The following is a 26,734-nucleotide window of genomic DNA, read 5'->3' on the forward strand; positions in this document are numbered from 1 at the left end:
AGTATAAATGAAAAGATTGGATTCGTGTGCACAGCACGTTTTGATTGTTAGTGTTTGATAGGTGGGCCCGGAGAGGATGGTGATACATTGAACCTTGGTCTTTCTTCAGACAACCTAGCTCTTGGGTGATGGTGTGAGGAGGACACGATGAAGAAAAGGTCAGCTAATTCTCAGCACTTGTATCTCACTCCTCCCACTTGCACCCAAATTGCTCCTCATCTGCTGCCCTTCATGGAGCCTTCACAGACCCCTTCGAGGCTGCCATCATGCTGACAGAGCTGGCCAGCCTTCTGGAATCTCGGGGCCATCCCTGGCGTCAGCCACCACCCCACAAATGACCAGAAGTTCTCCTGCCTTTATTAGGATGAATTTTTTTATTATAGAGACAGACTGAACTCTCTTTTGCATAAAGAATCTCTGGATTGGGTCAGGGAATCTGCCTGCTAAAGGTCACCAGCCAGCTCTCCCTCCGCTAAGGCCCCACTTGCTATGTACATCTCAAGGTCACTCGAAACAGCAGACACTGCTGTCCCCAGGGCCAGGCTGGTTGGGTTGGGTCATGCCGGCCAGAGGGTCAGGGTTCCTGGCTGCCCGCCAGGTCAGAACCTCCTGGTCTCCCGTCCTAGTCGGTTGTCCAGAACCTGGAGCTGCCGGAGGAAGCCCGAGTTGGGGCAGATAGCGCGGTGGGCCTGCACCGTCTGGATGGCCTCCTCCAGCGTCATATTCTCGTAGATCATGAGGAAGGCAAGGACCACTGTGGCAGAGCGGCTCACCCCCATGGCACAGTGTACCAGCACGCGGCCTGCGGGAAGACCCAACCTAGCGTCAGCTACCTGCCCTCATACCACCCACCGGTTTGGGAATCAGATATTTCTAGCTACCCTTCAGCCCACCTATCACAGCATCCTGGTATACTGATACTGTCAGATGGGGCAACTGAGGCCCAGAGAGGGAAAGGAGCTGGCTCAAGGTCACACAGCAAGTTAGTGGCAGAGCTAAGGTATAGCAGCTGGGATTCCCTTCTTCTGGTTCAAGGTGCTTTCTATGGCATCTTTGCAACTGTGATGGGTTGGTGGAGGGTGGGGTTGGGGAACAGTACTCCTAGAGTCCCCTGGGTTTGCAGCAGATTACAGGTGTTGTCTACCTCCCTCTCTCCCCCTGCTCAGTTCTGCCCTCTCCCCTGCCCCTGCAGCCCTATGCAGTTCTCCCCATAAGAACCTTTGCTAGGTCCTACACCTTTTGCCCAACACCTGGTCTCTTACTGAGGGATATGGTTATACTGATGACCACACTGGACCTTAGTTGTGCCTGTGATGGTTGGTTTCCAGGGGTCCCTGAAGGGGATGTCCACTAAACGGAGGTAGCCATTTGCCCCACGGGGTGGGACGGGTGTTGGAGAGGTTTGTGGCTCAGGACACTGCACCTCTTACTGCTACTGGAAAAATGGGAGCCCCAGATCTCAGCCCCAGTCCCTTCCCCAGGGCTCACCTTGGGGAACACTGAGGGCAGTTCGGATGTAGCGAGCAACAGGCAGGAAGTGGACACTGAGGTCGAAGAAAGGGTTGTCATCGGCTTCAACGCCATAGTACTCCAAGGGCATTCCGCGGTAGAACTTGTCACCTGTGTCCACTTGAAACTTGCCCGCGGCAACATTCACGACGTGGGTGATGCCCAGCTGCAGCAGCTTGCTCTTGTCCCGGGCTGCATAGCTGCGGGGAGGGCACAGGGGGAGCTGGGACGTGGGGCTAGGGCTCCCTGGATCAGCTCTGGTCGGGCTACAACTTGCACCCTTCCCTCCTTGGCCATCTCCCTCCAAGGCGAGAGACTGGAACCAGTGGACTGGACCACGTTAAAGGGACTCCTCAAGTTAGAGTTCAAGACCCCCTATCACTCAGGCCAACTTTTCTGGAGAGCAGTTCGGTAACATGCATCAAAAGCTTTAAAAATGTACACATACTTTGCCCAACAATTCTCATTCTAGGAACTTAATTAAAGAAAGAATTCAAACTGTGCCCCCAGACATGTAAACTGGATCTAATGATATTTAAGATGGTGAAAAATTGGGGGAAAAATCACTAAATATCCTCTAGTAGGAGATTGAGTATGTACAGGTAAGTGAAATATTATGCAACCACTAAAATATAGTAGATGTAAGTAAACAAGGAAAGGTATTTGTGCTCTGTTGAGAACGTGTGAAAAATGCAGAATACAAAACAAAACGTTGTTTAAATTTTTTAAAAAAATATGTAGCATGATTCTATTAAAAAGCCTTTTATATAAAACAGATTACAAAATGGGGTTATCAAGTGAAACTATTTTTGTAAAAAAAAGAAAAGTGAAAAATCATTTATGTATGAATGTGTTATGCATTTTTAAAAAGTCAACAGGATTTTATTACTGGTTATCTGTAGGGGGATAGCATATTTGCCATATTGTTAAGATACTGATCCTCATTTTCTAAAAATTAAGGAAATTTTCTAAAATCCACATGTATTGATCCATATGTTATAAGTTTTAAAAAACTTTTAGAGAAAATGGCTCATACTTCTGCTCTATATATACACTCTAGAAAAACTCGTGTGTGTATTCCCAGGACACCTGTACTAGAATGTTCCTAGGATCACTGTTCATAATAGCCAAAAAGTGAAAACAACTCAAATGTGTATATGAATGGATAAACAATAAAATGGATAAACTATGGTGTATTTATATAATAGAATAGTATACAGCAATGAAAAATGAATGACTGCAGCTACACATAATAACATGGGTGCATTTTACAATTTTGAGCAAATTATGCCAGGCACAAAGCACACAATATGATTCCATTCATATAACTTTAAAAGACAGACAAAACTAATTGTTAAGTACATAAGTGTTAAAATTATAAAGAAAAGCAAGGAGATAATTATTTCAACACTTAGTGGTTATCTACATAAAAAGGGTTATGATAAGAAGGGTTCAGCAGGAGCTTTTGGGGCACAAGTAATGTCATTTTTCTTGACCTGGGCGATGAAACTGTTTATATAAGCTCTATGCACTAAATGTGTGTTCTACTTCCACAATTAAAAGAATAATATAAATGAAAAGACCCATGTGCAGAGAGATAGCGGCAGACAAAAAGGGGGTGCCACCTGTGCCCCAAGAGGGCTCCCCTTCTGCTCCCTGCACCCGCCCACGTGGGTCATACTCACGCATCTCCCAGGAAGAGGTTGGGCCAGACCTCGTCGATGTGGCTCAGCATGGTGGCACGACGGACCCACAGCAAGCGCTGCAGCGAGGACAGCGTAGGCGGCTGGTAGGGGGTCAGACCAACCGCCCTGTGGATGTTGGGCCTCCGGAGGTCCTGCTCCTGCAGCGAGTCCATCCTGGAACAGAGCGGATACTGCAGTGGCTGGAGACAAGGCTCCCGAAAGGTGGGTCCAGCTGACCCAGAGGCCCAAGAGAGGGGCAGAGCCCAGGTGCCACTGAGATGGTGCAGAAGAGGCCACAGCTAGTTCGTATGATGTCATTAACCAGCTCAGCTGGGGCTGAGGCCTAGAACCTTTCCTAGAGAACAAGGGAATGGACTGCTTGTCACCACTATGGAGCTGGGAAGCCCTCTCTCCAAAGGCCTCTGAGGTTGGAAACTTTGACCAAGGGATCCTTGGAGTTCCCTGTTTGTGGCGGTAAGTCAGTGCAAATCCCACCCCTTAAGTCTCTGCTCACTTGGGACTTTGTAGGGATGGAGACCTCAGAGGGCTGTGGCCCCCACAGCCTCGGCAGCTCATCTCAAGCCTCCTCCTCTGTTACTTCGATGGCTGGTCCTCGGACCCCCATCCCCTCCCAGCTTCAGATGTTGCCAAGCATCTCTTTAAAGCCATATGGCTAGTATGTAGCAAGGCTGAGGTTTCAATCCAGTTCTGTGATCCTGCCATTCCGTTCCCAAGCTTTGCAGGTACCATCTTTGGGGATTTCAGAGAGTGGTCACTAACCCATCCCTCTCTACAGGGGAGCCTGGTGTGGCTGTTACATATCTGCCTGTAGGCCCTGGGACTGTCCTCCTTACCCCCTCGACTCAGGCCAGCGCTGCCAGTCAGGCCTCAGCCGGCTGGGGTGGGTTGTCTCAGGAGTCAGCTGGCTGACGGAGTCCGGGACCAGACAGAGCTTGGAGGTCAGTGGCACCAGAATAGGGGTCTGGAGCTGTGCTGGGAAGGAGTGCTTATCTTGGCTAACTGGCCCCGGTCCCCTCAACCAGTAACTAGGGAAGGTACAAACTGGGAAAAACATCTCTTCTCTTTGGGAGGCAGTGCCAGGACCAGAAAGAGAAACAGGCATCCAGGAGGACACTGGCTTGGCCAGGCTCACCCAGCGGGCAGCCGGTGGGCAGGGGGGAAGTGAAGACCTGGCTTTCCCCTTCATCCCCCACTGTGACCTCTCAGGGCAGGCTGAGTGGCCTGCCACCTACCTAGGGCATGGTCTGGGGCTGGGAGTGGGGGAGAGAGTGCTGGGACAGGACTTAGGAATGGGACCAGGGCAGGTTCCGCCCACACTATGAAGTGGCTAGAATTCCAGGTTCTCCCCTTGGAGCCCATGGAGGTGGGGCTACTATGGAGGGAAGCACAGCCCTTCCAAACCTCCAGGCCCCTCTCTGCTTGGCATCTCTTTGGGATTAAAGGTTCTTGGGCCTGGAACTCTCCCCGTGGAGATGGGAGGCTACGTAAAGTGGTGGGAAGAGAACTTTAGAGGGAGGGAAGACAGCCTGGCCTCGATCTATTCTGTGGCCTCAAGCAAGTCTTTGCCCCTGTCTCAGCCACATTTCTCTTCTCACTTTGAAGATCCTGGCTTTGTCTGAGGAGTCTCGGGGGGTCTGACCTGAGAATGAGAGAGGAGTGGCCGGGTGAGCAGCAACTACGGGTTAGAGATCAGTGTAGTGTGTTGGGGTGGGGTAAGCCCCGAGTCTCCATGGTTGTCCAAAAGCTACAATGGTCTGGAGCCGCCATCTGGGGCTTGAGCCCCAGGCGGTGCCAGCTGGGGTTTTGGGAAGCCTGGCAGGCTGGGGCGCAGGCCTCTGAGCTTGGCGTAGGGTAAGGCTGCCCCCCGGTGGCCAATGGGTGTCTCGCAGTTGAATGAGCTGGACCCTGATTCTCCTGGAGGCTCCTGGGCAGAGGAGATAGCAGAGGGGTCAGGGATTGGGGGCTGCTAGGCTACAGGCCCCAGCCCAGTCTCCTAGGGGACCCTGGCCCAGGTCTGGAGAATGGAGACTTTCTCTTGGACTTAGAGGTATTCCTTGTCATGTCCTATCTAAGGTCTCACTCCTGATGCGCATGGATGTACCCCCACCTGTCTGCTCCATTTCCCTGGTGGTCCAGCCTCCCTTGCCAGCCTGAGTCAGGCCCAGCCCCTTCAAGCTCCAAGCACACCTAAGAAAGGGGCGTTCGTGGCTGCAGCAGCTCCCCTGGTTTCTGCTGTTCCCAGACCTGGACCGCCAAGGGCCCTACCCGACATGTCCTCCCACATCCCCTTGGCCACCAGAGGGTGAAGCAGGGACAGGGCAGGCCTGGCTCTTCTCACTCACTCCAGCCCTCATTTCGCCTCCTTCCTGCATCTCCCCGCTAGGCTGAACAGCTGCGTCTGCAGGCAGCAATTTTCCTGCTCTTGTGTTGCTGTTATTTGCAAGTTCAGACACTTGTTTTCTGCCTTTGTGTCGCTCCTCTCTCCATTGCTCTCCTGGCTCCCTCTGTCTCCCACCCCTCACAGGAGCTCCTGCTGCTCCACAGCCTCCCAGCACACCCTGAATGCCGGTGGCCGTGGGCCAAGGCACAGGTCTTCCCGGGGAAGGGAGGCCGCTGTTTGCCACCTACCTCCTCAGCTGAGCAGGTGTGCCCCCCGCTCCTCCCTCCTGCCCGCTCTCTCTGCCTCCTCCTCTTCCTCCTCCCCAGGCAGGCCAAGTGGGACCAGAGATCTCAGGGCAGGACAAATGAGGAGTTTGGTGGAGGAATTCTCAGGAAGGGTGGCAGGCAGGCTGCCAAAGGCGAGCTGCCCGTAGGTCTGTGCTCAGCGTGCAAGCCTTGGAGGAGGGCCGACCTGGGCAGAGTTCTTAGGTCTGGGGCTTGTATCTGTGTGGGCTTCTGTGAGCCCGCAGTGGGGCTGCCATGAGAATCCCAGGAGGTAATAAATGTAAGGCACTTCCCATAGGGTCTGCCTCATGGTAGATGCCCAATCAATGGTGCATCTTACTATTGTTATTGCTACTATTACTCTTATCCTTTCAACCTCAGCCATATCCTGGTTAGAGGGTAATTTCCCCATGAGACAATGAGGCTTGGCCTTTATCTCTGTGTTTCCTGATGTTTCTAAGTATAATGATGATTATTATATTCACCACTTACTAAGGATGTACTATATACCAGACAGAGCTAAGTGCTTACATTTTCTCATTGAATCCTCACAGTACCCTCATGAGGCAGGTAATATCATCCCCACTTTACAGATAAGGAAACTGAGGCTTGGAGAGATTAAGCAATATGCCCGAAGTCACACAGCCAATAAGCATGGGAGCCAGGATTCAAGCTCAGTTCTTTCTGACTATACTGTGCTTTGTTCGTCTATCTCTAACCCAGTTCAGCCTCCAATCTAACCTGATCCCCTCCCCCCTCCACCACAACACACACAGGCACAGGTGCCATGGCCCTCATTACCCAGCATGCTCTGTGGCCCCTCTGAAATAGCAGCACTCACCCACCTGTGGGGGTATCTGGCCCAGGATGTGGTCTTGTCCGACGGGCACTTTGTGCTGATTTCCAGCCGCTTGTCTCTGCACACTTGATGCTGTTTCTATTTTTTGATTTGAGTTTAATTATAAAGCATGATGTGCTGCTCCCCTCTCGTGGCCTCCCCCTGCCACTCCCTATCACCCACTGGTCCCATGGCACGGTCAGTGCAAGCCCAGCCAGGCAGCTGGCCCTGCTAGAAGCAGAAGCAGCCTGGCAGGAGGCTGCCTGTGGTGTGCGTGTATGCGTGTGTTGGTTGTGGGGCAGGGAGAAGGAAGATCGAGTCAGCCATTTTAAAAGTTCCCGTGGCCTCCAAGGGTGTTGTGGAGCAAGGGCAGAAATTTAAAGCTGGAAGGAAGGATCTTCTCTGGAGGGGGACAGGGAAGAGGCAGCTCAAGTCACACACAAACTGGCCACATTGCCAACATCAGAACCCAGGTCCAAGGGCCTTTGGTTGGGGGCTGAGGATTACAGGCCTGGCCCGGGATTCAGATTTAGAAGACTCAGACTGAGGGAAGCTTGCCCTCTGCCAAGCTCCTGTCTTCCCCCAGAAGGCATTCCTGGCCCACGTCCCACTGACCCTTGAGACCAACGAGATGGTTTCTAAGGTCCCTCCTAAGGTTAACTGTGGCCAGGGGCCTTGGATTTGGGCCTATGAAGAACCCTCCCTACTCTCCAGAGACCCTCCTCATCAGTACTCTTCCCCACTCACACTCCCGGAGACCAGATGCACACAGAGATGTATTCACACCCACAGCCACACTTACATGGGTCTCTGAAGTCGGAGCTCCAGGGAGTGGGGCTCAGGCCCTGCTGGGGCTCCCTGAGCTCTGGGGAGAGCTGGTGGAGGCAGCTGCGGCCATGGGCTGTCATGAACACTTAGAATCCCCTCCCGTTATCCTCCTATTCTCCCCCCCTGCCTCCCACCCCCTCCGAGGGACCTTGGGGTCCCTGGCAGAGGAGTCTCAGGGCTCGGCGGAGAGGGCAGCCCATTCCCACCTGTGGGGACTGAAGGCAGCGGCTGAGTGCAGGCAGCCGGAGGAAGCGGATGGAGGAGCAGGCTGTAAGGCAGACCCCACGCTGGACTCTGACCATCTTCTTTGTGTCCACCTGGGCCAGAGCCTCCAGCAGCACCAGCAGGGCCAGTGCCAGGATGGCAAAGTGGCAGAGCCCGATGGCAGGGAGTAAGGACCAGCTCTGGAGGACAGATGAGCTCCATGTTACAGGCAGGTAAACCAAGGCCCAGATTGGCTGGGTCAGGGGCACGAGCTGCCCCCTAAATCTGCCGCTTTGAGCCCTTTGGGTAAGGTCAAGTGGGAACAGGTTGACTGGGAGAGATGAGGAGGCAGGTTTGGGGCTTGGGGCTCATGGAGAGAGATGACCTCTCCCACGGCCCCCTCATCTTTCAGAGTCCCCAGCCCCTGGGCTGCTGTGTATGGCACAGGCTGCATACTGCACAACTCCTTGGGGGGGGGGGGGGCAGTTGCACAGACTATTTGGTGGATGGCACCCTTGGAATTGTGCAATGCTGTAGCCCAGCTGACTCCCCCAAAGCCAGCTGCCTGATGGGAAAGATGCTGAGGTTAGAAGTCAAGGTATTTAAGATCCCCAGGCCTAGGAAGCGGGGTGACCACTCTGCCAGCTTCCTGAAACCTGAAACCTGCTTAGAAGAGAGCAGGGTGGGAACGGCCATTCCCATCCGCCTCTTGGCTCCCCATACCCGCAGAGCTCCCACAATAGTTTTCCACCCAGCTTAGCTCCAGGACTAATCCCAACCCCAGCTATAACCCTAACTTTCTTCTATTACACTCACCCCCAAACTCTAAACCTAGCCCTCCATCCTGCCCTAGTCCCCATCCCCAAGATGCTCATTCTCGTGACAGCATGCGGGAAGGGGTTGGTATTGCTAAAGCGCTCCCCCTTGCTCGGGCGGGCTATGCAGTCAGAGACCAAAACAGCTCTTCTGAGTGGGGGCGGAGGAGGGAAGATTCAGGCCATGCCCTGGGAAGTTCTTGGCAGGAGGAGAAAGCTGTTGCTCTTCCAACACCCAGGAGAGCCTAGGCCAGGCACCCATCCCCACTAGCAGCCCCTGGGAGCCAGTGGGTGGTGTGGCACAGCCAAATTCAAGGCTGAGGAGAGCTGAGGAAAGGAGCAGTAAGGAGCAGGAGTTAGGGGCAGGGTCGAAGGAATGGGGGGCAGCTCTGGAGGCCTAATCCCCCAGCTGTTGGCCCTCAGCTGGGACATGAATGTGAGAAAGGTGGGCGTGGGGGGCCAGACTGAGCTTGGACGTGGGGAGAGAAGAAGGGCAGTGGGCACTCTGCAGCTTCCTCACAGTCTGGTGCCATCACAGGAAGAGACCCCCCTGCCTCCTCCCAGATGAGCTGGAGGAAAACACAGGGCTGATGGCAAAGAAATTAAAGTAGCACCTCAATGACCATTTGTGGGCTGGAAGCCTGAGAAGCAGGGTTGCTGCTGGGGTAGCCCAACTCCTTCTACTGGGTAGCTGGGGACGCTGGGGCTTCCAGCGGGAAATGGCTTGGGGAGAGGAGGTATTAGGGATCTGTTCCCTTTGTGCTATTGCTCCAAATGCACTGAATACGGAACAAGAAGGCAGGGGTAACTGGGAACAAGAAAGAGTTTGAATAGACTTCAATAAGACCTTTATGTCCTCGAGGAATCCCCAGAACCAGAGAGGTAGGGAGGTTAGGAAGGGTCCTTCTGGGATCAGATCGGGTGGGGGGCAGGTAGGGAGTGGAGTGCTGGGGCTAAGGCAGAGAACTGACAACAGGAGAACTTTATGTCAAGCAGGGCTGTGTGAGGAGGTCATGGCTGGTGGCAGGAACCCCTGTCCTCCTTCCCCACGTGGGACTGATGAGGCAGGGCTGACATGAGAATGAACTAATAAGCTTGGAGCGCTAGCTACAGCCACACTTTTCCCCTAGAGCTGTAGCTGAGGTCCAACCCTGCAGGAAAGGTGTGCAGACGTGTGGGAAGGTCCAGGCATCCCACAAGGCCAGGACTGACTGAGGCTGCCTTGAGGGGGTTCAGGTGAGTCCCCACATGCTTTGGGATGGAGAGGCAGGCAGGTCAGCATCAGGACCAGGTAGGAAGGCCTCACCCCTTCCATTGTATGCTTTCCACCTCTTCCTTTCCTGGTCTTTCCATCCTCTCTTGGGTCTGAAGAATCTGAGTGGGCTGGGAGGGAGAGGGTCCTACCTGAGGGTTACCTTGGCGAGGCCCTATTAAGATCTTGGGCTGGGGAGTGGGCCAGACCCCTTTCAACTCTGACTTCCAGCCACACACAGCCCTGACAACCACTCTCTGCACTGGTCCCATTCCATGTCCCCTGCCAGCCCTCATTGCCCTCCCCCTCCACTTTCCTCGCCCCCTCAGCTCTCACCTGACCTCTAACCGCACCCAGCCTTGCCCCCTCGCCCCCTCACACCTGGCATGGCCCTCACCTGGCCCCTCAGCTCCGGCCTCCACCTTGCAACTTCTGGTCCAGCTGGCAGAGCTGGTGGAGGAAGCCGCGGTTGGGGAAGACCCATCGGTGCTGCCTCACAGCGATCACCGCCTGGCGCAGGGACATCTGCTGGCGCAGCATGAGGTAGGCCAGGACCAGTGTGGCAGAGCGGCTGACACCCACCACACAGTGCACCAGGACCTTGGCTGAGGAAGACATCCTGGTGAAAGACCCTTTCCCACCAGCTGGCCCACCCAGGGGCTGGGTTGGGGACCCAAGTTCCTTTTCCTGCTCTGCTTTGGGTGTACTCTGTGACAAACCCTGGGCAAATCACTCAACCTTTATGGGCCTCAGTTTCCTGATACGTCAACTAGGTAGACCAACATCTATTTTGCCTACCCTTGGGATGGGGTCCAAAGTCCTTAACATGGGTTAAAAGACCCTCCAGGACTGGCTCCTGCTTATCCTGCAGCCTCATCTCAGGCCGTCCCACCCCAACCCTCAGCTCTAGGAACACGGGTAACTTTCGGTTCCTTGAAGCTGTCATGGTCTCTGGCCTCCAGCCTCAGCACATGCTATTCCAACTTCCTGTAAAATGTTTCCCCTATTCTTGGTCTGACTAATGTCACTACTCATCTGTTAGGTTTCAGCTGAGACATGGCTTCCCTGCATAAGCATTCCTAACCACTCATGGTATTGCCGAAATCACAGAGCAGCTGATCCTTTTTGCATGTGGCCCAGTGAATACTGTTGTAGAGGGAAGTCACCTTACATCTCTGATCCTCTGAACTGAGCTCCCCGGCCCTGTGCTCCCACAGCTCTTCATATTTGCCCACTCGTGTGAGTAGCCCTCATAATACTTTACATTTTGATTGTCTTTCCACCAAACATATAATGACACGTTCCACGAGGGCAGGCACCCTGCCTTGTCTAAGTGTGAATTCCCAGTATCTAGCTCAGTGCCTGACACAGAGAAGAGAATAAATAGCTGGCGAATTAATGGACAAAGAACAAATGAATGTCAAAGTGCTTTGGCTGTTGAGAAGGGCTATGAGCCGTCATGTTGTCTCTCTCATCGCACAGGTGAGAAACAGAAGTCCAGAGAGGGACACTGGCTTGCCCAGGGTCAAGAAGCAAGGGGCACAGCTCTCACCCCAGATGAACACAAAGTGGGGGCTCAGTTTACCCCAGGTCCTTTTTTTTTTGCTGTACCCTGGCTATTAGAAGTTTGTTTTTGGTTCTTTTTCCCATTTGAAAGTACTTTGGGGCAGAAACCAGACCTCTAGTTACCAAATGGCGATTTCCCAAGGCTGAGGGATGCAGAGAAAGAACAGTTTTACTGTTTGGGAGACTTGGCTTGCTGCCCCAGGGCTGCTCCTAACTCGTGACATGGCCTTGTATTCTAGGCCTCAGTTTCCCCATCTGTAAAGCAATGTGCTTGGATAAATCACTGGAGCACTGAGCAGAGGATTCTTAAAAACCGCTAACTTTTTAAAAAAAAACTAGGGATGGAAGGGCATTGATGCTTGAAGGGAAACTGGACATCTCCCCATGACTGAGCAGGATGGGATATGAGATGAGACCCCAAGTCCTACCCCCAGGTGTGCTGAGGGCACGGTGAATGAAGTCAGCTGCAGAGGAGAAGTAGGCACTGATGTCGAAATCGGGGAGGTCGTGGGCTGGTACCCCCAGATAGCTCACACTGCTGCCGTAGAAGTCAGGGCCGCCCTGGCAGTACAGGCCCCCATGGGCGGCATTCAGCACGTGGGTGATGCCCAGCTTCCATAGCTCAAAGCGGTTATTTGCCGTGGCCCTGGAGAGGGGAGGAAGGGTGCTGGATGCTGGCTGAGCCATGGGAGCCAGGAAGGAGGCTTTGCCAGGCCCCCTACTTGAGAGGGACAGAGACATTAGGGTTCAAGGGAGTTGGGGAAAGCCCAGCAAGCTTGAGCTGGGATCCACAGCTCACAGCCCCACCCTCAGAGCTTTCTGGTGGGAGAGTTGGCGGTATAGGGAGTTGCCATTAGCCACTCTGCTTCCTGAGGTGATCTGCCCCTGCATTGGCCAGTACAGGAAGGAAAGAATGGCCTCACCCCTCAGATCCAGCTGCCCCTCCCTTCCTGCCCCATGCCATCACACACACGTCCGGCCTCTCCTGGCCACTACCTCATACCTGCTTCTACTATGTGAATGTTTAAAGATGACGCCTTTCCTGATTCACCTTTAATCAGGCTTACTCACCCACTCTGTGACCAGAGGAGGGAGGCTGGGACCGAGAAGGGGAGCTGTCCATTCCAACTCATACCCCAAACCAGCATTCCCCAGGCCTCGGCCCCCCAGACTCACCAATAATCCTGGATGTGCCAGAAGACTCCAGGAATCTCTGGGAGCTCAATTTCAGACAAAGTCCCCGCTCCCCCCTGGTGGCCACATCTGTCCATTGCACCATCCCCAGCACACAGGGATCCTGGAGAAAGTCCCTGGCCTAGGATGCTCAGAGCAGCACTATTTCTCCTTGTTCCCTGCTCCCCAGTCTCTGGTAAAGTGCCCAAAAACTGTCTCTCCTTGTTCCCATCCCCACACCCCTCGGCCAGCTACCACTCACGCATCTCCTATGTAAAGGTTGGGCCAAACTTCGTCCACTCGGCTGCAAGAAGAAATTTTCCCAGCCCTCAGGAGCTCCTCCAGTTCCAGGACGCTGGAGCAAGGTCTGGCTTCGGCATCTCCCCTCCACTCTGGAAGCGAGGCCTCAGCCATGGGCCAGCCCACCCACCCTTCTGTCTCTGTAGTCGCTCCTCTCTGCCTCTCCGGTGTCATTTCTCCTTCCAGAGATTGGCAGGGACAGGTGGAACTGGAGGAAGTGACTCAGCAAGTCACAGGCGCCTCCAGAGAGAACAGGACATTTTCCTCCTTAAGTCACCCCCCTAACCCCAAATTCTGTGACCACATGGAATCAGACATACCTCTGCAAGTCATTTCACCTCTCCATCTCAGTTTCTTCATCTGTAAAGTAAGGATAATTACACCTACCTCAAAAAATTGTGAGGATTAAATGAAACAAAGATTATTCTGTCTCTAACACATGGTAGATACTTAAGAAATATTTTTTAAAAGCATTTAGAGCCCTGAATAGGCTATTTGCTTCTGAGGACTGAGTTAAAGGAGAGATCCAGGTGGAGAGGAGGTGGTTGGCTCCAAGGACGACTGACAGAAAAAGCCCTGCAGGTCTGGGTAAGAACTATATGGCTGTTGGATGAGTCTCTGGATTATAGGGCTCAGGGGAAGTATCCTGAGTTGTACAGCCAGAGAACTGCGGAGAGGAGGCAGGAAAGACCTCATCTAATGGGTGCCCACAGGGTTCATGGGTGAAAGTTTGAACAGTGTTTCTGTAAAGAAGATGGCTGTTTTCTCAAAAAAGAAGGCTGAAATGGTCCATGCACGTCAAAGGGGGAGAAAGGAGATGAAAGCCAAAGGGCCTAACTGTCATCAGAAATATTTTGGGTTGGGAGGAAGATTCCTCTAATTATAAGGGCTTTTGTCCCTACAATAGAAACTGAGAAAGGTCTGTATCTGTCCTTCTGCCAGAGCTAGTTATCGGCAAAAGAAGTGAGAAATCTTGCCTGCTCTCAGATGACTTCATGAAGGCCCCGATGGGGCTGGGAGGGGTACAAGCTGCAGGGGGAAGCCCCTGGCAGTGAGCCAGCTTGAGGGTAAAGTCCACTGCAAGATATCCCATGTAAGCAGTCTGCACTCACGTCTACCCCAGAACCTGTCCCTACCCCCATCAGAGGCACTGAAGTCTGCCTTGCACTGCTGGGGGAAGCAAGGCCAAGGAGGGGCTGGAGCCCAGGGCACAGGTGGTTTTGGACTTGGTTTATGCCAATGCTAGGCATGGGTTGGGGAGTTCCCTCAGAGTGGGGTAGTACAGTGGAGTGAGAAGAGCACAGGTTCTGAAGTTAGGCAGATTTGAGAAGAAATACTGGCTTTGGCACATACTAACTGCCCTACCTCAGGCAATTCTCTTGGCCCTGTAGAGTTGGCAGAAGGATTAAGTGAAATATTTATATGGCATGTGGTACAGGGACTGTCAGAGAGTGAAGGGACAATAAATGGTAACAATGATCATTGTGAGTTAGCTCTTGGAGAGCAGCTTGCTCCCTTTAAAGGAATTACGATAATTTCCTCTTGTCCTCAGAAACCCCATTCACTAATCCCACTGGCCCCACCTCATCTTCACTAGCCCCTTATCTTCTCCTTTGGCCTTATCTTCTCGCTTTGTGCCTGACGCATGCGCTCTTTGGTTTTCTTGCTGTAGTTCTCTCGCTCCCATTTTGAGCCTCGCGTCCCTTCCGGCTTTGGCCCCGCCTCCATCCGTAAGGCTCCGCCTCCCGCCTTAGGGCCCCGCCTCCCGAAGCAGTTCCGGTTCGGATTTCGTGCGGCTGCGGGATCCGCGGAGACCCGCGCAGGAGCTATGCCTGCGCGCAGCCGCCACCGCCCCCGCTTCCACTCTGGCTCCCCTCCCCGGGCTCCGCCTCCGCCGCTCGAGGTGCTTCACTCCGGCGAGTCGCGGAGGGTCCCGGACTCCGACGGCGGCTCGGACGCCGACTCGGAGGTGGGTCCGGGGAGCCCCACTCGGACCGCGGAGGTGAGCAGGAGCTGAGGCTGAGGAGAGGGGAGTTACGGGGCCACCTGCAGCCAAGGGAGAGCAGGGTGTCAGGGATGGAGCCGGGGTTTGTGGAGGAGAGGGATCCATCCGGAGGTGCCACGGGAGACCGTTGAGGGAGTCAGCTCCAGAATGGAATCTGAGGGAAATGGAGGTTGTTGAGCCGAGGGCCCGAGGTGGGTGACGGTGGCCAGAGGCTGAGGGGTAAGTGGAGGCTGAGAGGCAAGACAGTGGGAGGCTGAGGTAGATGTGGCCTTAAAAAGGCAAGGGCTTGGAGGTTTTTGAAAGCAGAGTAAGGAGAGAAGATCGAAGGGGCCCCGCGGGAATGTGGGACCGAAGGAAGAGATGCTCTGGGGTTTGGCATGGGAGCGAGGGAGCCGAGGGGCTGGTCCAGGCTCGATGTTACCGCGTGGCGCGAGCGAGGGAACCGGCTTGGGACCGAGGAGACTGCTGACCAAAGTGGGGGTGGGGGTAATTAGGGGAAGGATTTAGGTTTGACTGGAAGAGGGAGGGGTCGGTCAGGTGGGAGTCGGCTGGCTCAAAGAGCCAGAAAAAGAGATAATGGAATCAAAAAAGAAAAGGAGCCCTTGGGGATCTAATTTAGGGCTTTGGCATTTTCGCAAGTGTCTTTCAAAACATCGAAAATCACTAGGGCTTTCTCGTTTGTGGGCAGTGGATCCTCTTAAAATCTGAGGTGGGAGGGATGGTGTTAAACACTGATTTGCCCAAAGGACTGGGGAAGTAGTGAAAAGGAAGTGAGGTTTGGAAAAGATAGTGAAGGAGTGATTCTGAAAATAAAGATAGCATTTGGATTTCTTCTAACAGTATGTTTCTTGTTTTGCTTTATATTTCTTTTTTAAGTTTAAGTGTAAGTACCAGACAAGTTTAGATCTTTGCGGGTATTTAATACATTACCTTTGAATTAAAAAAAAATTAAACTCGAAGCAAGAATTGGGACTTTTAGGTTTTACAGATACTCAGTATTGACTGGTTCCACATTGACAGCTTGAGTTGACACATGTATTTACCACAGTGTAAAAATATGGTCGATGCAGGTGTCTGGGTTAAAGGGGTACTTAAAACAATATATGAAATCACCACAGTCTAGGGGCCTACCAGATCTTCCTCTTACCCATAACTGCAGGATTGGAGTTATCTCTTGAAAATTGGAGGCATACTTTTGATAGATTTGCAGGACCAATAATAATGCAATTTTGCAGATATTGTATGAATAATATTTTTAATAGAGTGATCTAGAAGAATAAGAACAGACGATGCTTGTAGTTGGCAGCTAACAACTGGATAGAGGGCTTTTTATAGAAGACGTAGTACCAAAACCGTAATTGTGCCAGAAAATGATTGTAAAATTTATATTCATTTTAACAGAAATAAATTAGTTTCCTTTTGTAATTGTTAAGTTATAACATGGCTTCATGAAACCTTTCCCTTTAGCCACGTCTTATATGTTGTTTTACAACTTCTTATCTGATTATAGACTTTGCAAAGTTCTTGGCCATTTCAAAACAAACTTTTCATCAAGTATTTCTACTCTAAATGGGTATCAACTGTTTAATCTTCATGAGATGATAATTTACTGATTACAACAAGCTTTTAAATTAGTTTATGTGTATAGACTACATTTGTCATATCTTCAAATGCTCAATGGACTGGTAATTCTTTCCTCAAAGGAAAGATGAATTCTTAGCTTTGTTTTTAGCTTTTGTCAAAAGATCAACTCCCTTTAACTTAATACAGATGATCTTTAGTTGAAGATGGTTCCAAAGTATTTCTGTTGTTTATATTGCAGTTTACCCTCATCATACTGAGATCCTCTAGAGACCTTGTCTTCATACTTAGCTCTAAATAAGTCTTGGCATGTAAAGAAAAAAAAAATTGTTGAACTGAACTGAAATATAAGAATTCTCTATTAAGGTTACATCTTAATGTTACTGCAAAATTAAAGAAAAACTGTTAGATGGAGTTGTACAATTAATATACCGGTATTAACACACCTGATAGTTACTTTTTTTTGGTCTCCCTTTGATAGTTCTCATAATCACTTTGTGGTAAAGAAAATCAGTTTTATAGTAGAGCAGCTTCTCTAAGGAAGAAATTCTGTATTACTTCAGAAGAAGCCATCATGACTGCGATGGCAGAACGTGCAATCATCTTTAGATAAATCAGTTTTAATTTCAGTAGCACTCATTCCATTCTGCAGACTCTTACATTGAACAACTACTTGTAAACATTTTTATTTTGTTAATCACTAGAGCCTCAATACTTTTTCAAAACTTTGCTCATAGTTTTGCTGGTTTAGAGACTTTTGATGGTTTTTCTGAGAATTGAAATTTGAACATTGTTTTTGAGAAACTGTTGAATCACAGATGTTCTGATGAATATTATCATTATTTTTGTCTTATAAGAATGACCATATCAACTAGCTATTCTTTCACAATTCTTATCGCCAGCCCTGATACAACATTTAGGGCGTACCTAGCACAGCCATTAACTTATGGATGGAAATCTTTCTGTCTTCATTCTTTATGTGGTAGTATATTGTTAGTGAAGGTTAAATTCATTTTTTAAATTTAAAACTTCTGTAGCTTTGTTTCTTTTTGTATATCAAACTGACTTATATGAGATATGAATAAAAATCCGTATTGTGCTAAATTACCTATGAAGCTCTTTTCAAAGATTGTAGTATTAGTGGAAGAATACAGTATGAGCTAAGTGTAATTCTTTTAATGGATGTAGATTACAGGGAGGTATTACACTGTTGTGCCAAGATTAAATGCATTGCTTTTTACATAGAACTTAATGTTTTTTTCACTTTTCTCTCATGTGTTTGTATTTGCTTACAAATAAGGTGTTAGTCATTTACATAATGCTGTATCTTTGTGATTTAAAATTTTTGCTTGCATGTGATTTTGGAAACTTGAAATCTAGTTTTGTTTTGCTCTGATTTTTCTCTAAGGTGTAATGTAACACACTGAGGGATATTAATAGTTGGGCAAGAACAGGAAGAGCCGCTTAACTAAAGGTAAACATGACAGTGATTCTTACTTTGGGTCTTGCGGTTCTCTTGGCTTTTGTAAAATGACAAAGTTACCTAAAAATAGGAGAGTATGGGCCAGGCACACTTGGAGGACAATTCGGTGTTTACATGCTACCTATGGTTAATTTGCCATTAGAATATGTGGCTATGGATTTGTGACAGACCTATGGTGTGAATATTCCTGCACCCCCTCCTCCCATACACACAGCGCTGTCATCACTGGATCTGAAGCTGAGTCAAGAGGTGGTTCCATACCGAAATGCTCTGTTACTTCACCACCCCCTGGGCCCTCCCAGTAATATAACCACTTCAGTACAGAATGTAACATAATGTGAGTCTATCTTGGCTCTTGCTTATGATGGCAGAAACTAGGAAAACTTGGTTTTATCACAGTGTTTCGTTATAAAATAGTGTTTTATGATGAGATGTTTTATGTACCTCAAAAGAGCTGTGGAGGCAGTGACCTGTATTTGCATTTGTCTTAAGTTTTCATTGTGGGTTTTGTTAAGCTTTTGCATTATGACAAGGGACAAGAGAGGTGATAAGGTGTATTATCTTGTCTCTTAAAATTCTTAACAGGTAGGAAATTCTAGTAGGAGGTGAGAACCATGAAGTATGCTAATTTAGGGTCTTCCTATAAGTTAAACTGTATCACTGAGTTATTGGAAATGCCAGCAAATTAGTTTTAGTTTGGAACTTTGAAACTAAATTAAATTGATGCCAGTTTCATCAATATAATATTGGCATGAAAGTCAAAGGCTGCCAAAACCATACATTAGATTTTTGATCCAAATCCAATATAATTTTTCACAATATTGTAATGGAATTTGAAGTCTTGAGCCAGTTTCTCATTTTCCATTATATTGATTTGATTTGGGGGTGTAGCATATTTAAAAAGTAATGATTTTTAACAGTCAGTGTGTCAAACCGTTAGCCTGCCTGAATATTATTTTAGTGATTAGAATAAGGATTATAGTTTTGTATGCTTGGCTTCTTTACTGGTGTGCTCTGGTATGCAGCCAGGTCAAGCCCTTCAAATTTAGCACTAGATTTTTATCGTTGCGTAAAAACTTTTGCTATAGCTGAGGATATAAACTGGACAGTGTTATTATTAGATTCACATTCACTGAGTTGAGACAGTTCTAGATGTGGTATAGAATTAAATGCAACCTGATTGTGAGAGTCTTAGTTTAAAGGCAAGTTGGAGCCCAAAAAGATTTGTGCTCATTTGGTATACATGATAACTTTAAAAATAATAATAATAATAATAATAATAATAATAATAATATATTGAGTGCATGTTCCTGGCACCAAACCTGTCCCAGAACTGAGATGCAGAATGATGATGTAACTGAGGAGGCTATTTGATTGCTTTAATTGTGCTGCCCCAAATTCTGCTCAGAAGTGGGACATAACAAAACAGTAGAAAATCACTGCTAGAGTTTCAAAAATGGAATTGGTTCAGGGTCTTTGAAACTGTTTCGTAATTATAGCAGATTTCATAGATGTTTTAGAAACAAAGCCCTGTGCTTACTAAGAAAAAGTAAATAATTTTTAATAAATACCAGGAGAATAGTTTTTGTTTGCTCACTGAAAATATTTTAATTTAGGATCAAAAATTAAAAATGGAATTTGAAAGGCTTGATAGTCCCAAATATAACAAACTGTAGAGCTAAATGCCCAAAGTAAACCTTGGCCTCCTACATTGGAAGTTTAGGCTTTATTGTGTGCATATTAAATAAACTTTATTAGGTAAAATTGAATTTAAGCTTATTTTAGTGTGAGTACAACTATAAGGTATAATTGCCCTAAGGACAATGTATTGCTACTAACTTTATATAATTAAAAAAAATTTTTCTTCCCCTTTTCTTGCCTTGGTATATGGAAATTATTCTTTAGGTTTTATACATCACTTAGAAATGATAACTTTTTAACTTCTTTACTGTATACGAAATCAGTAATAACTTCCCAAAACAGCACATTTTGTATTTATGAATCAAATTTCATCAGTTCTAAATTTGAATGTCTGCTTTTTAAAGTCAATATATGGTTGTTGAAGAGGACAATTGCTTCAGACAGCTATACTGTAATATTTTAGAGCATTTTGTGTACAAACGCTCACACAGATGAAACTACAAGAAAAATCCAGCATATTTAAATCATTACAATCACCGTCTGAACATGGACATTTGTTCTGTTAAACACAGAGAGAGTAAAAGTTTCATTTTGTTGATACATCCTCTGTATTCTAAAGATTACCTAATGATAAACTAGAAGCTATTTTGGTCTTTTGTGTGTTTGTATAATTAAGCCCATAGAATAGTTTGTGTCTTTCCATTTATTGGTGCCTATCACTTTAGGAAATTTCCACAGTTTCTTCCAAAATTTTTAAATTATAGCAGTACTTTCAGATATCAGTAATAATCAATTGCCTACGACATACTTTTTAAAAATGTTGGTGAGTACAATGCTCCTGTTGAAATATTTTTATTTAATTAAATTTGATTTTAAATAAGTCTTTATGAGAAACTCATGTTGATGTGTAAAATTCTCCATTGGTTAACTGGAATCACTATCCGTATTGCTATTCTGTTTCTCAGTTATGTCTGAAAGTTACTTAGCTCTCTAGCCTTAGTTTTTTCAGGTGTAAATTAAGGAACTGTTCCACATCTCTTAGATCACTTCCAATCCTAACATTGTAAGAATTCTGTCATCCTAATTTACAAAATATGATTGTTTAATGTCTTTGATTAGTTCTGTAGTCTTTTGGTCTCTTAAAGTATAAAAGTTAAGTCATTTTCCCAAGTCACACAGTTTATGGGAGAGGGGAGTGGATCTATAATCAGATCTTCTCTTGGACTTTTTGGTCTTGCTAGTTGCCTCATTATTTCTTATCATTTATTTAGTGTATATATGCCTACATGAGTTAATCATTGAATTTAATTGATTTTTAAAATTTCTATTCCTATTTACTTAAGTGTGATGTGCTTCAAACAGTGAAAAATAATAGTTTTCATTTTCTTCAAAGGATCTTTTCCCTCTGATTATTAAGCATTACATGCTCATTGTATAACATTTAGAAATTTTAGGAATATTTAATTTAGAGAGTGAAAGATTCCACTGGAGAAGTAATTATTAATAGTCCGATATTTTATTTAATTAAAAATATGTACCTATGCTATTTTTAGGACATTTTGCTTCTTTTTAAAAACTTAAAACTTTTTATTTTGAAATAATTAGAATCACAGGAAGTTGCAAAGAGTGTACAGAAAGATTCCATGCACCTTTTACCCAGTTTCCTGCAATGGTTACATAATTATAAGAGCAGGAAATTGACATTTGTTTAAAGTGTGTGTATAACGTCAGTTTATCATGAGTGGATTTGTGTAACCACTGCCCCAATCAAGATATAGAATTAGTCTGTCACTATAAATCTGCTTTGGTCTATCCCTTTATCATTGCCCTCCCACCCCCCAACACTATTTTTAACCCTCGGCAACCTCTAATCTGTTTTCCGTCTCTATAATTTTGTCATTTTGACGATGTTATATAAATAGAATTGTACCGAATGAGACCTTTGGAAGATTGGCGTTTTTCACTTAGCTGATGCCCTTGAGACCCATTGTGTGTGTCCAGTTTATTCGTTTGGATTGCTGAGTAGTATTCCATGGTATGGATGTGTACTACAGTTTGTTTAACTCTTCACATATTGTGGGATATGTTGTTTTTTACACTAGTCAGCTATTACAGATAATGCTGCTATGAACATTTATGTAGAGGTTTTTGTGTGGACATAAATTTTCATTTCTCTGGGATAAATGCCCAGGAGTACAATTGCTAGATTGTATGGTAAGTGTATGTTTCATTTTTTAACAAACTACCAAACTATTTCCAGCATGGCTGTACAATTTTACTTTCCCACCAATAGTGTGTGAGAGATCCAGTTTCTCTGCATCCTTGCTGGCATTTCGTATTGTCACAGTTTATTTTAGCTGTTCTAATACGTGTGTAGTGATACCTCATCATAGTTTTAATTTGCATTTCCCTAGCAGCTTTAAATGTTGATCACGTTTTTTCTGTGTTTATCTGCCATTCTTATATCCTCTTTGGTGACATGCCTCTTCATGTCTTTTGCCCATTTTCTAATTGGATTTTTGGTTGTTTACTGTTGAATTTTGGAAGTTCTTCATGTATTCTAGATACAAGTTATTTCTCAGGGGTATGTGGTTTGCAAATGTTTTCTCCCAGTCTGTAGCTTGTCTTTGTATTCTCTTCACAGGATCCTTTGTGGAGTAAAAGTTTTTAATTTTGGTGAAGTCTAATTTACATTTTTTGTTCTGTTTTGTTTGGATTGTGCTTTTAAGTGTCATGTTTAGGAGCTCTTTACCCTGGGTCCTGAAGATTTTCTTCTATGTTATTGTCTAATAAAAGTTTTGTAGTTTTTCACTTTACATTTAAATCTGTGATCCATTTTGAATCTTTGGGCAAAGTTCCTTTTTTCCCTATGGATATTCAGTTGCTCCAGCACTGTTTTACAACTATCCACCATTGAATTACTTTTGCACCTTTGTCAAAAATCAGTTGGCCATACTTGTGTAAGACTTATTTCTGGATTCTCTATTCTGTTCCGTCGATCTGTGTGTCTCTTCTACTAGTATCATCTAGTCTTAATTTCTGCAGCTGTATAATATAAGTCTTGAAATGGTGTAGAGTGATTTCTTCCACTGTCTTCTTGTTCAGAATTGATTTAGCTAGTTTCTCTTTCCATGTAAATTTCAGAATAATCTTGTCTTACATCTATAAAAATATATCATGGTATTTTTCATATGAATTGTGTTAAACATAAACCAATTTGAGGAGAATTGACACCTTTATACTATATTGAGTCAGCTAATCCATGAGTGGAATATCTCCGTGTATTTCAGCCTTCTTTGATTTCTTTTATCAGAATTTTCAGTACCTAGATCCTGTAGATGTTGTTGGATTTATCTAAGTCTTTCTCCTTTTTTAGTCATTATAAGTGGTATTACATTTGGAATTTCTTTGTCCATGTATTCATTGCTAGTATACAGAAATACAGTTGATTTTTGTATGTTGCTCTTGGATCCTACAGCCTTACTGAACTCACTTATTAGTTCTAGGACATTTGGGTTTTCTTTTTGTAGATTCCTTGGGATTTTCTTTGTAGACTGTCATGTCACCTGCAAATAGGAATGTTTTTATTTCTTCATTTCCAACATGTACACTTTTTATTTCCTGCCTTGCCTTATTATGCTGGCTAGAATTTCAGTGCTACGTTTGATAGCAATGTAGACAGTGGACATCCTTGCCTTTCCTGATCCTTGGGGAAAAACATTCAATTTTTCACCATTAAATGTGCCAGCTGTGGGTTTTTTATAGATGTTCTTTACCAAATTGAGAATTCTCCCTCCATTCCTGGTTTTCTGAAAGTTTTTATCATGAATGGGTGTTCATGATAAAGTTTTGTCGTATGCTTTTTCTGCCTGAATTGGTATAATGTCCTTTTTCTTCTTTAGCTGGTTAACACAATGGATTACCTTGTTTGCTTTTTTAATATTGAACCAGCTTTGCATCCCTGGAATAAACTCGGCTTACTCATGGAATAATAGTTATATATTGCTGAATTCTATTTGCTAATATTTCATTAAGAATTTTGCATCTATATTTATAGAGAATATTAGTCGCTCATATTGTAATTTCCTACAGCCACCACCTCCTTAGTGCCAGGTAGAGGTTCTGGTGGCTAAGAGGGGGAGGGGGCCCTCATTATTATTCCTCTGGGGGGTTTGGGGGATTGTGCGTGGTTCTTTACCACTGGGCACTGCTGTGCAGTGGTGTTAGCTCTGACTCTCCACGAGGCCTTCTCTGACAGCATCTGAGCAAGTAGTGGGAAGGGGGCCTCGTCAGTGCGAGCTGGGTCCAGGCACCCCATATGGTCTCCACTCGCACCGCGTTAGTGGATGAGGACGGATTTGTTACTGCTGGGCATGTACGACGTTCTGCTCCCTACTTGGTATTCTCTGATACCACCCCGCTGGCAAGGGAGCGGCAGGTACTGGCAAGGTTAGAAGTCTAGGCTTTCCTCTGGCCGTTGCTAGTGGAGGTGGGGCCATAGTTTTTCCTATGTTTGACTGGAGTGGAGCAGTTACTGTTTAAGTTTTGTCTTGCTTGGCTGCCTCTTTTCTGGTCCTTTGGCTGGAGAAAACTGGCTTTTCTTGGGACTCTCTTTGTCTGAACCCATTGGCATTTCCAGGTTTCTGGCTTCTCCAGTATCTAGTCTGGCATATGTAATAGCAAACTTATTAGTTCTGGTTGAATATGCTTTCATATTTAGTGCAGTTAACTCTTCTTATCTGATGCACCCTTATTTTGTCTTCATGAACAAATAAGCAAACAAAAACACTCAGACAAGTCACTGTGTTTTTACTCTTATTTCCAGGTGCCTGCCAGTCTGCCTTCCTCTCTTCAGCTTTCGGTCTTCTTATGTTTGCTTTATACAAAATGCACAGGGAGTAATGGTGGGAAATATGTTTACTCTCCCCCGCCTCCTCCCCCCCACCCCCCGCAAGCAGTAGTCCATATAATGCTATTTTTAAGAAAGGTGCCTGTCAGAAAGTTTAAAGATTGCAAACAGTGGCGTCTTTTCATCTGCTGTAGTATTTCCTTCATCCCGTGCCTTTACTTTTTAGAAGCTGTTTCCTTCCTTCAGTCTGTCATTACATTTCATTCTAGCTGCCAGCCTCACTGTTTTACACTCTCCTGACAATTATTTTTTTCTAAAGCACACTAACTATGGTATCCTCTTGCTCAAAAATCTCCAGTGGTTCCCCATTGTCTGTTGAATAGCCTTAACTTGACAAAGATTTCCATGAGCTGGCCCCAGTTTATATTTTCAACTTAATATCCTAATACTCCTTTGTCACCGATGAATACTAATGGTTCTCCATTGTTTTCTGTCTTCATACCTTTGCTCATGCAATTTTCTCTGCTAATGTACTTTTATATCTCTGTCTGTATCCACAGTTTCACCCGTCCTTTAAGACTTAGCTCAAATGTCATTTCCAGGTACTCATCTCTGATCTCACCAACTGGAAATAATCTCTTTTCTCCAACTCCCATAACTTTCCAGTTGTTTTTTTTTAACACATTACAGAAGTAAAAGCTTTATTAGTGTTATTTTGAAGATTGAGTAAGCTAATGTATAGAAAGAACTAGCAACTGTAATTTCTTTTACCTTTTTTTTACATTTTTTATTTTTTATTGGGGAACAGTGTGTACTTCCAGGACTGTTTTCCAAGTCAAGTTGTTGTCCTTTCAATCTTAGTTGTGGAGGGTGCAGCTCAGCTCCAGGTACAGTTCTCTTTGCTGGTTGCAGGGGGCCCAGCCCACCATTCCTTGCGGGAGTCGAACCGGCAACCTTCTGGTTGAGAGGATGCGCTCCCATCAACTGAGCCATCTGGGAGCTCAGCGGCAGCTCAGCTCAAGGTGCCGTGTTCAATTTTAGTTGCAGGGGGCGCTGCCCACCATCCCTGTGGGAGTCAAGGAATCGAACTGGCAACCTTGTGGTTGAGAGCCCACTGGCCCATGTGGGAATCGAACCAGCAGCCTTCGGAGTTAGGAACTCGGAGGTCCAATTGCCTGAGCCACCAGGCCGGCCTTTACCTTCTTTTTTAATGACTCTCTTTAATATTCCTTTCCAGACTGTAAAATCATTGAGGGTAGGACCTGTTTCAGATTCATCTAAGTAAATATCCTTCACATATTATGTGCACAATGAATATTTAATAGGTGAGTAAATGTAACAAATGAGGGCATCTTAGAACTGTGTCACTGGGGAATGCCTTAGTATCTGACATCTGTATAGCACTCAGTAAATGTTTAAGACTGAACAGTGCAAACTTGTGATTCAAAAAGCCTTCATTAATAGGCAAGTCTCATTGATGTAATTTTTATCTAATGTAATTGAAGACCTTTGATAAATTTCTTTGCTGAATACTAGAAAATATTTAATATTTATGAAAATCATCCCCTTTAGAAGTACAAGAGCCCTCAGCTCATGAGGTGTTGTAGTGTAGTGAGGAAGAACATGGACTTTGAAATGAGATTGCCTAGGTTGAAGACTTGTCTGTACTAATTGCTACTACAAGTTCATCTTGGGCAAGTTGCTTAACTCATGTATTCGGTTATCTCACCTGTAAAGTGAGGAAGATAATAGTACCTACTTTATATGGTTGTTGTAAGGGTAATTTGAGCATATAAGTAAAACACTTAGAACAGTTCCTGGCACTTTGTAACTGCCTTATGTATTATGTATTATGCCTTATGTATTAGCTCATCTAATTATTACCTGTCGTTACTTCCTGAAAATGTTCTAAACACAGTTCAGAATTTAAGGAGTGTGTGAGTTAGGGTATATATTCTTTTTAAGGAGCAGCACCCCGCAGCCATCAGGTATCTTATACTTGTGCGTTCTGTCCCCTGTATTGCTACAGCAGGAGGTATTGATTGGATCGCTGATAATCCTTGTCACCTTGTTATGCTTCTCATACAAAAGTTGAACAAGTCTTTCTGGAGCTTTTTAGTTCAGACAGGATTAACTAGTTCACACCAAGGAACAATATGTACTCTTGTCCTCTTCCTTTGAAGGATATGACAAACTTGTTAATTCTGGTTGAATATACTTTCCTATTTAGTGCAGTTAATTCTTCCTACCTGATAACACCCTTATTTTATCTTCATGAACAAAACCAAAGTGACTATTTTACATTTCCTAACATCAGTTT

At 46.1% G+C, this 26,734-nt stretch overlaps 2 protein-coding genes across 13 annotated transcripts in view; one reads left to right on the top strand and one right to left on the bottom strand.

Annotated features, from left to right (window-relative positions):
* Window positions 1–339: 339 nt before the first annotated feature.
* On the bottom strand, window positions 340–13,155 carry LOC109454866 (dual specificity protein phosphatase 13B). 10 transcript variants are annotated; one of them, XM_088792076.1, is made up of 8 exons: window positions 12,818–13,081; window positions 11,811–12,028; window positions 10,214–10,326; window positions 7,752–7,949; window positions 6,725–6,816; window positions 3,195–3,368; window positions 1,489–1,709; window positions 340–802 (listed from the first exon to the last, which is right to left on the bottom strand). In XM_088792076.1, exons 1-8 carry the CDS (start codon window positions 13,027–13,029, stop codon window positions 600–602), a joined length of 1,431 nt encoding a protein of 476 aa, XP_088648202.1. In that variant the 5' UTR covers window positions 13,030–13,081; the 3' UTR covers window positions 340–599. The 10 variants fall into 10 exon arrangements, with proteins under 10 accessions (XP_088648202.1, XP_019601551.3, XP_088648199.1 ...); XM_088792072.1 differs by having other exon boundaries at window positions 344–802; window positions 10,214–10,421; window positions 12,818–13,021; XM_019745992.3 differs by lacking the exon at window positions 11,811–12,028 and having other exon boundaries at window positions 341–802; window positions 10,214–10,421; window positions 12,818–13,059.
* A 1,470-nt stretch (window positions 13,156–14,625) lies between these two features.
* Window positions 14,626–26,734, top strand: part of SAMD8 (sterile alpha motif domain containing 8) — a 50,626-nt gene continuing 38,517 nt past the window's right edge. For 2 of the 3 annotated variants that reach the window (XM_019745967.3, XM_019745968.3), the window contains exon 1: window positions 14,626–14,857. In XM_019745967.3, coding sequence (XP_019601526.1) covers window positions 14,684–14,857 — 174 coding nt within the window. In that variant the 5' untranslated portion in view covers window positions 14,626–14,683. The remainder of the gene's footprint in view (window positions 14,858–26,734) is intronic. The other variant, XM_074339638.2, reaches the window with a different exon arrangement.

Source organism: Rhinolophus sinicus, chromosome 15 (assembly GCF_057876585.1).
Source record: "Rhinolophus sinicus isolate RSI-liver-muscle chromosome 15, RSI-T2T, whole genome shotgun sequence".
NCBI lineage: Eukaryota > Metazoa > Chordata > Mammalia > Chiroptera > Rhinolophidae > Rhinolophus > Rhinolophus sinicus.

What these genes read in the sequence shown, in the direction of transcription:
- LOC109454866 (XM_088792076.1), bottom strand. Translation starts at nt 13,029, where the DNA reads ATGACACCGGAGAGGCAGAGAGGAGCGACTACAGAGACAGAAGGGTGG. An exon ending in TGCCCTCAGCACACCTGGGG is followed by an intron (nt 10,327 to 11,810) that starts GTAGGACTTGGG and finishes TCCCTGCGCCAG; the next exon opens with GCGGTGATCGCTGTGAGGCA. An exon ending in GGCCGGAGCTGAGGGGCCAG is followed by an intron (nt 7,950 to 10,213) that starts GTGAGGGCCATG and finishes TCTGTCCTCCAG; the next exon opens with AGCTGGTCCTTACTCCCTGC.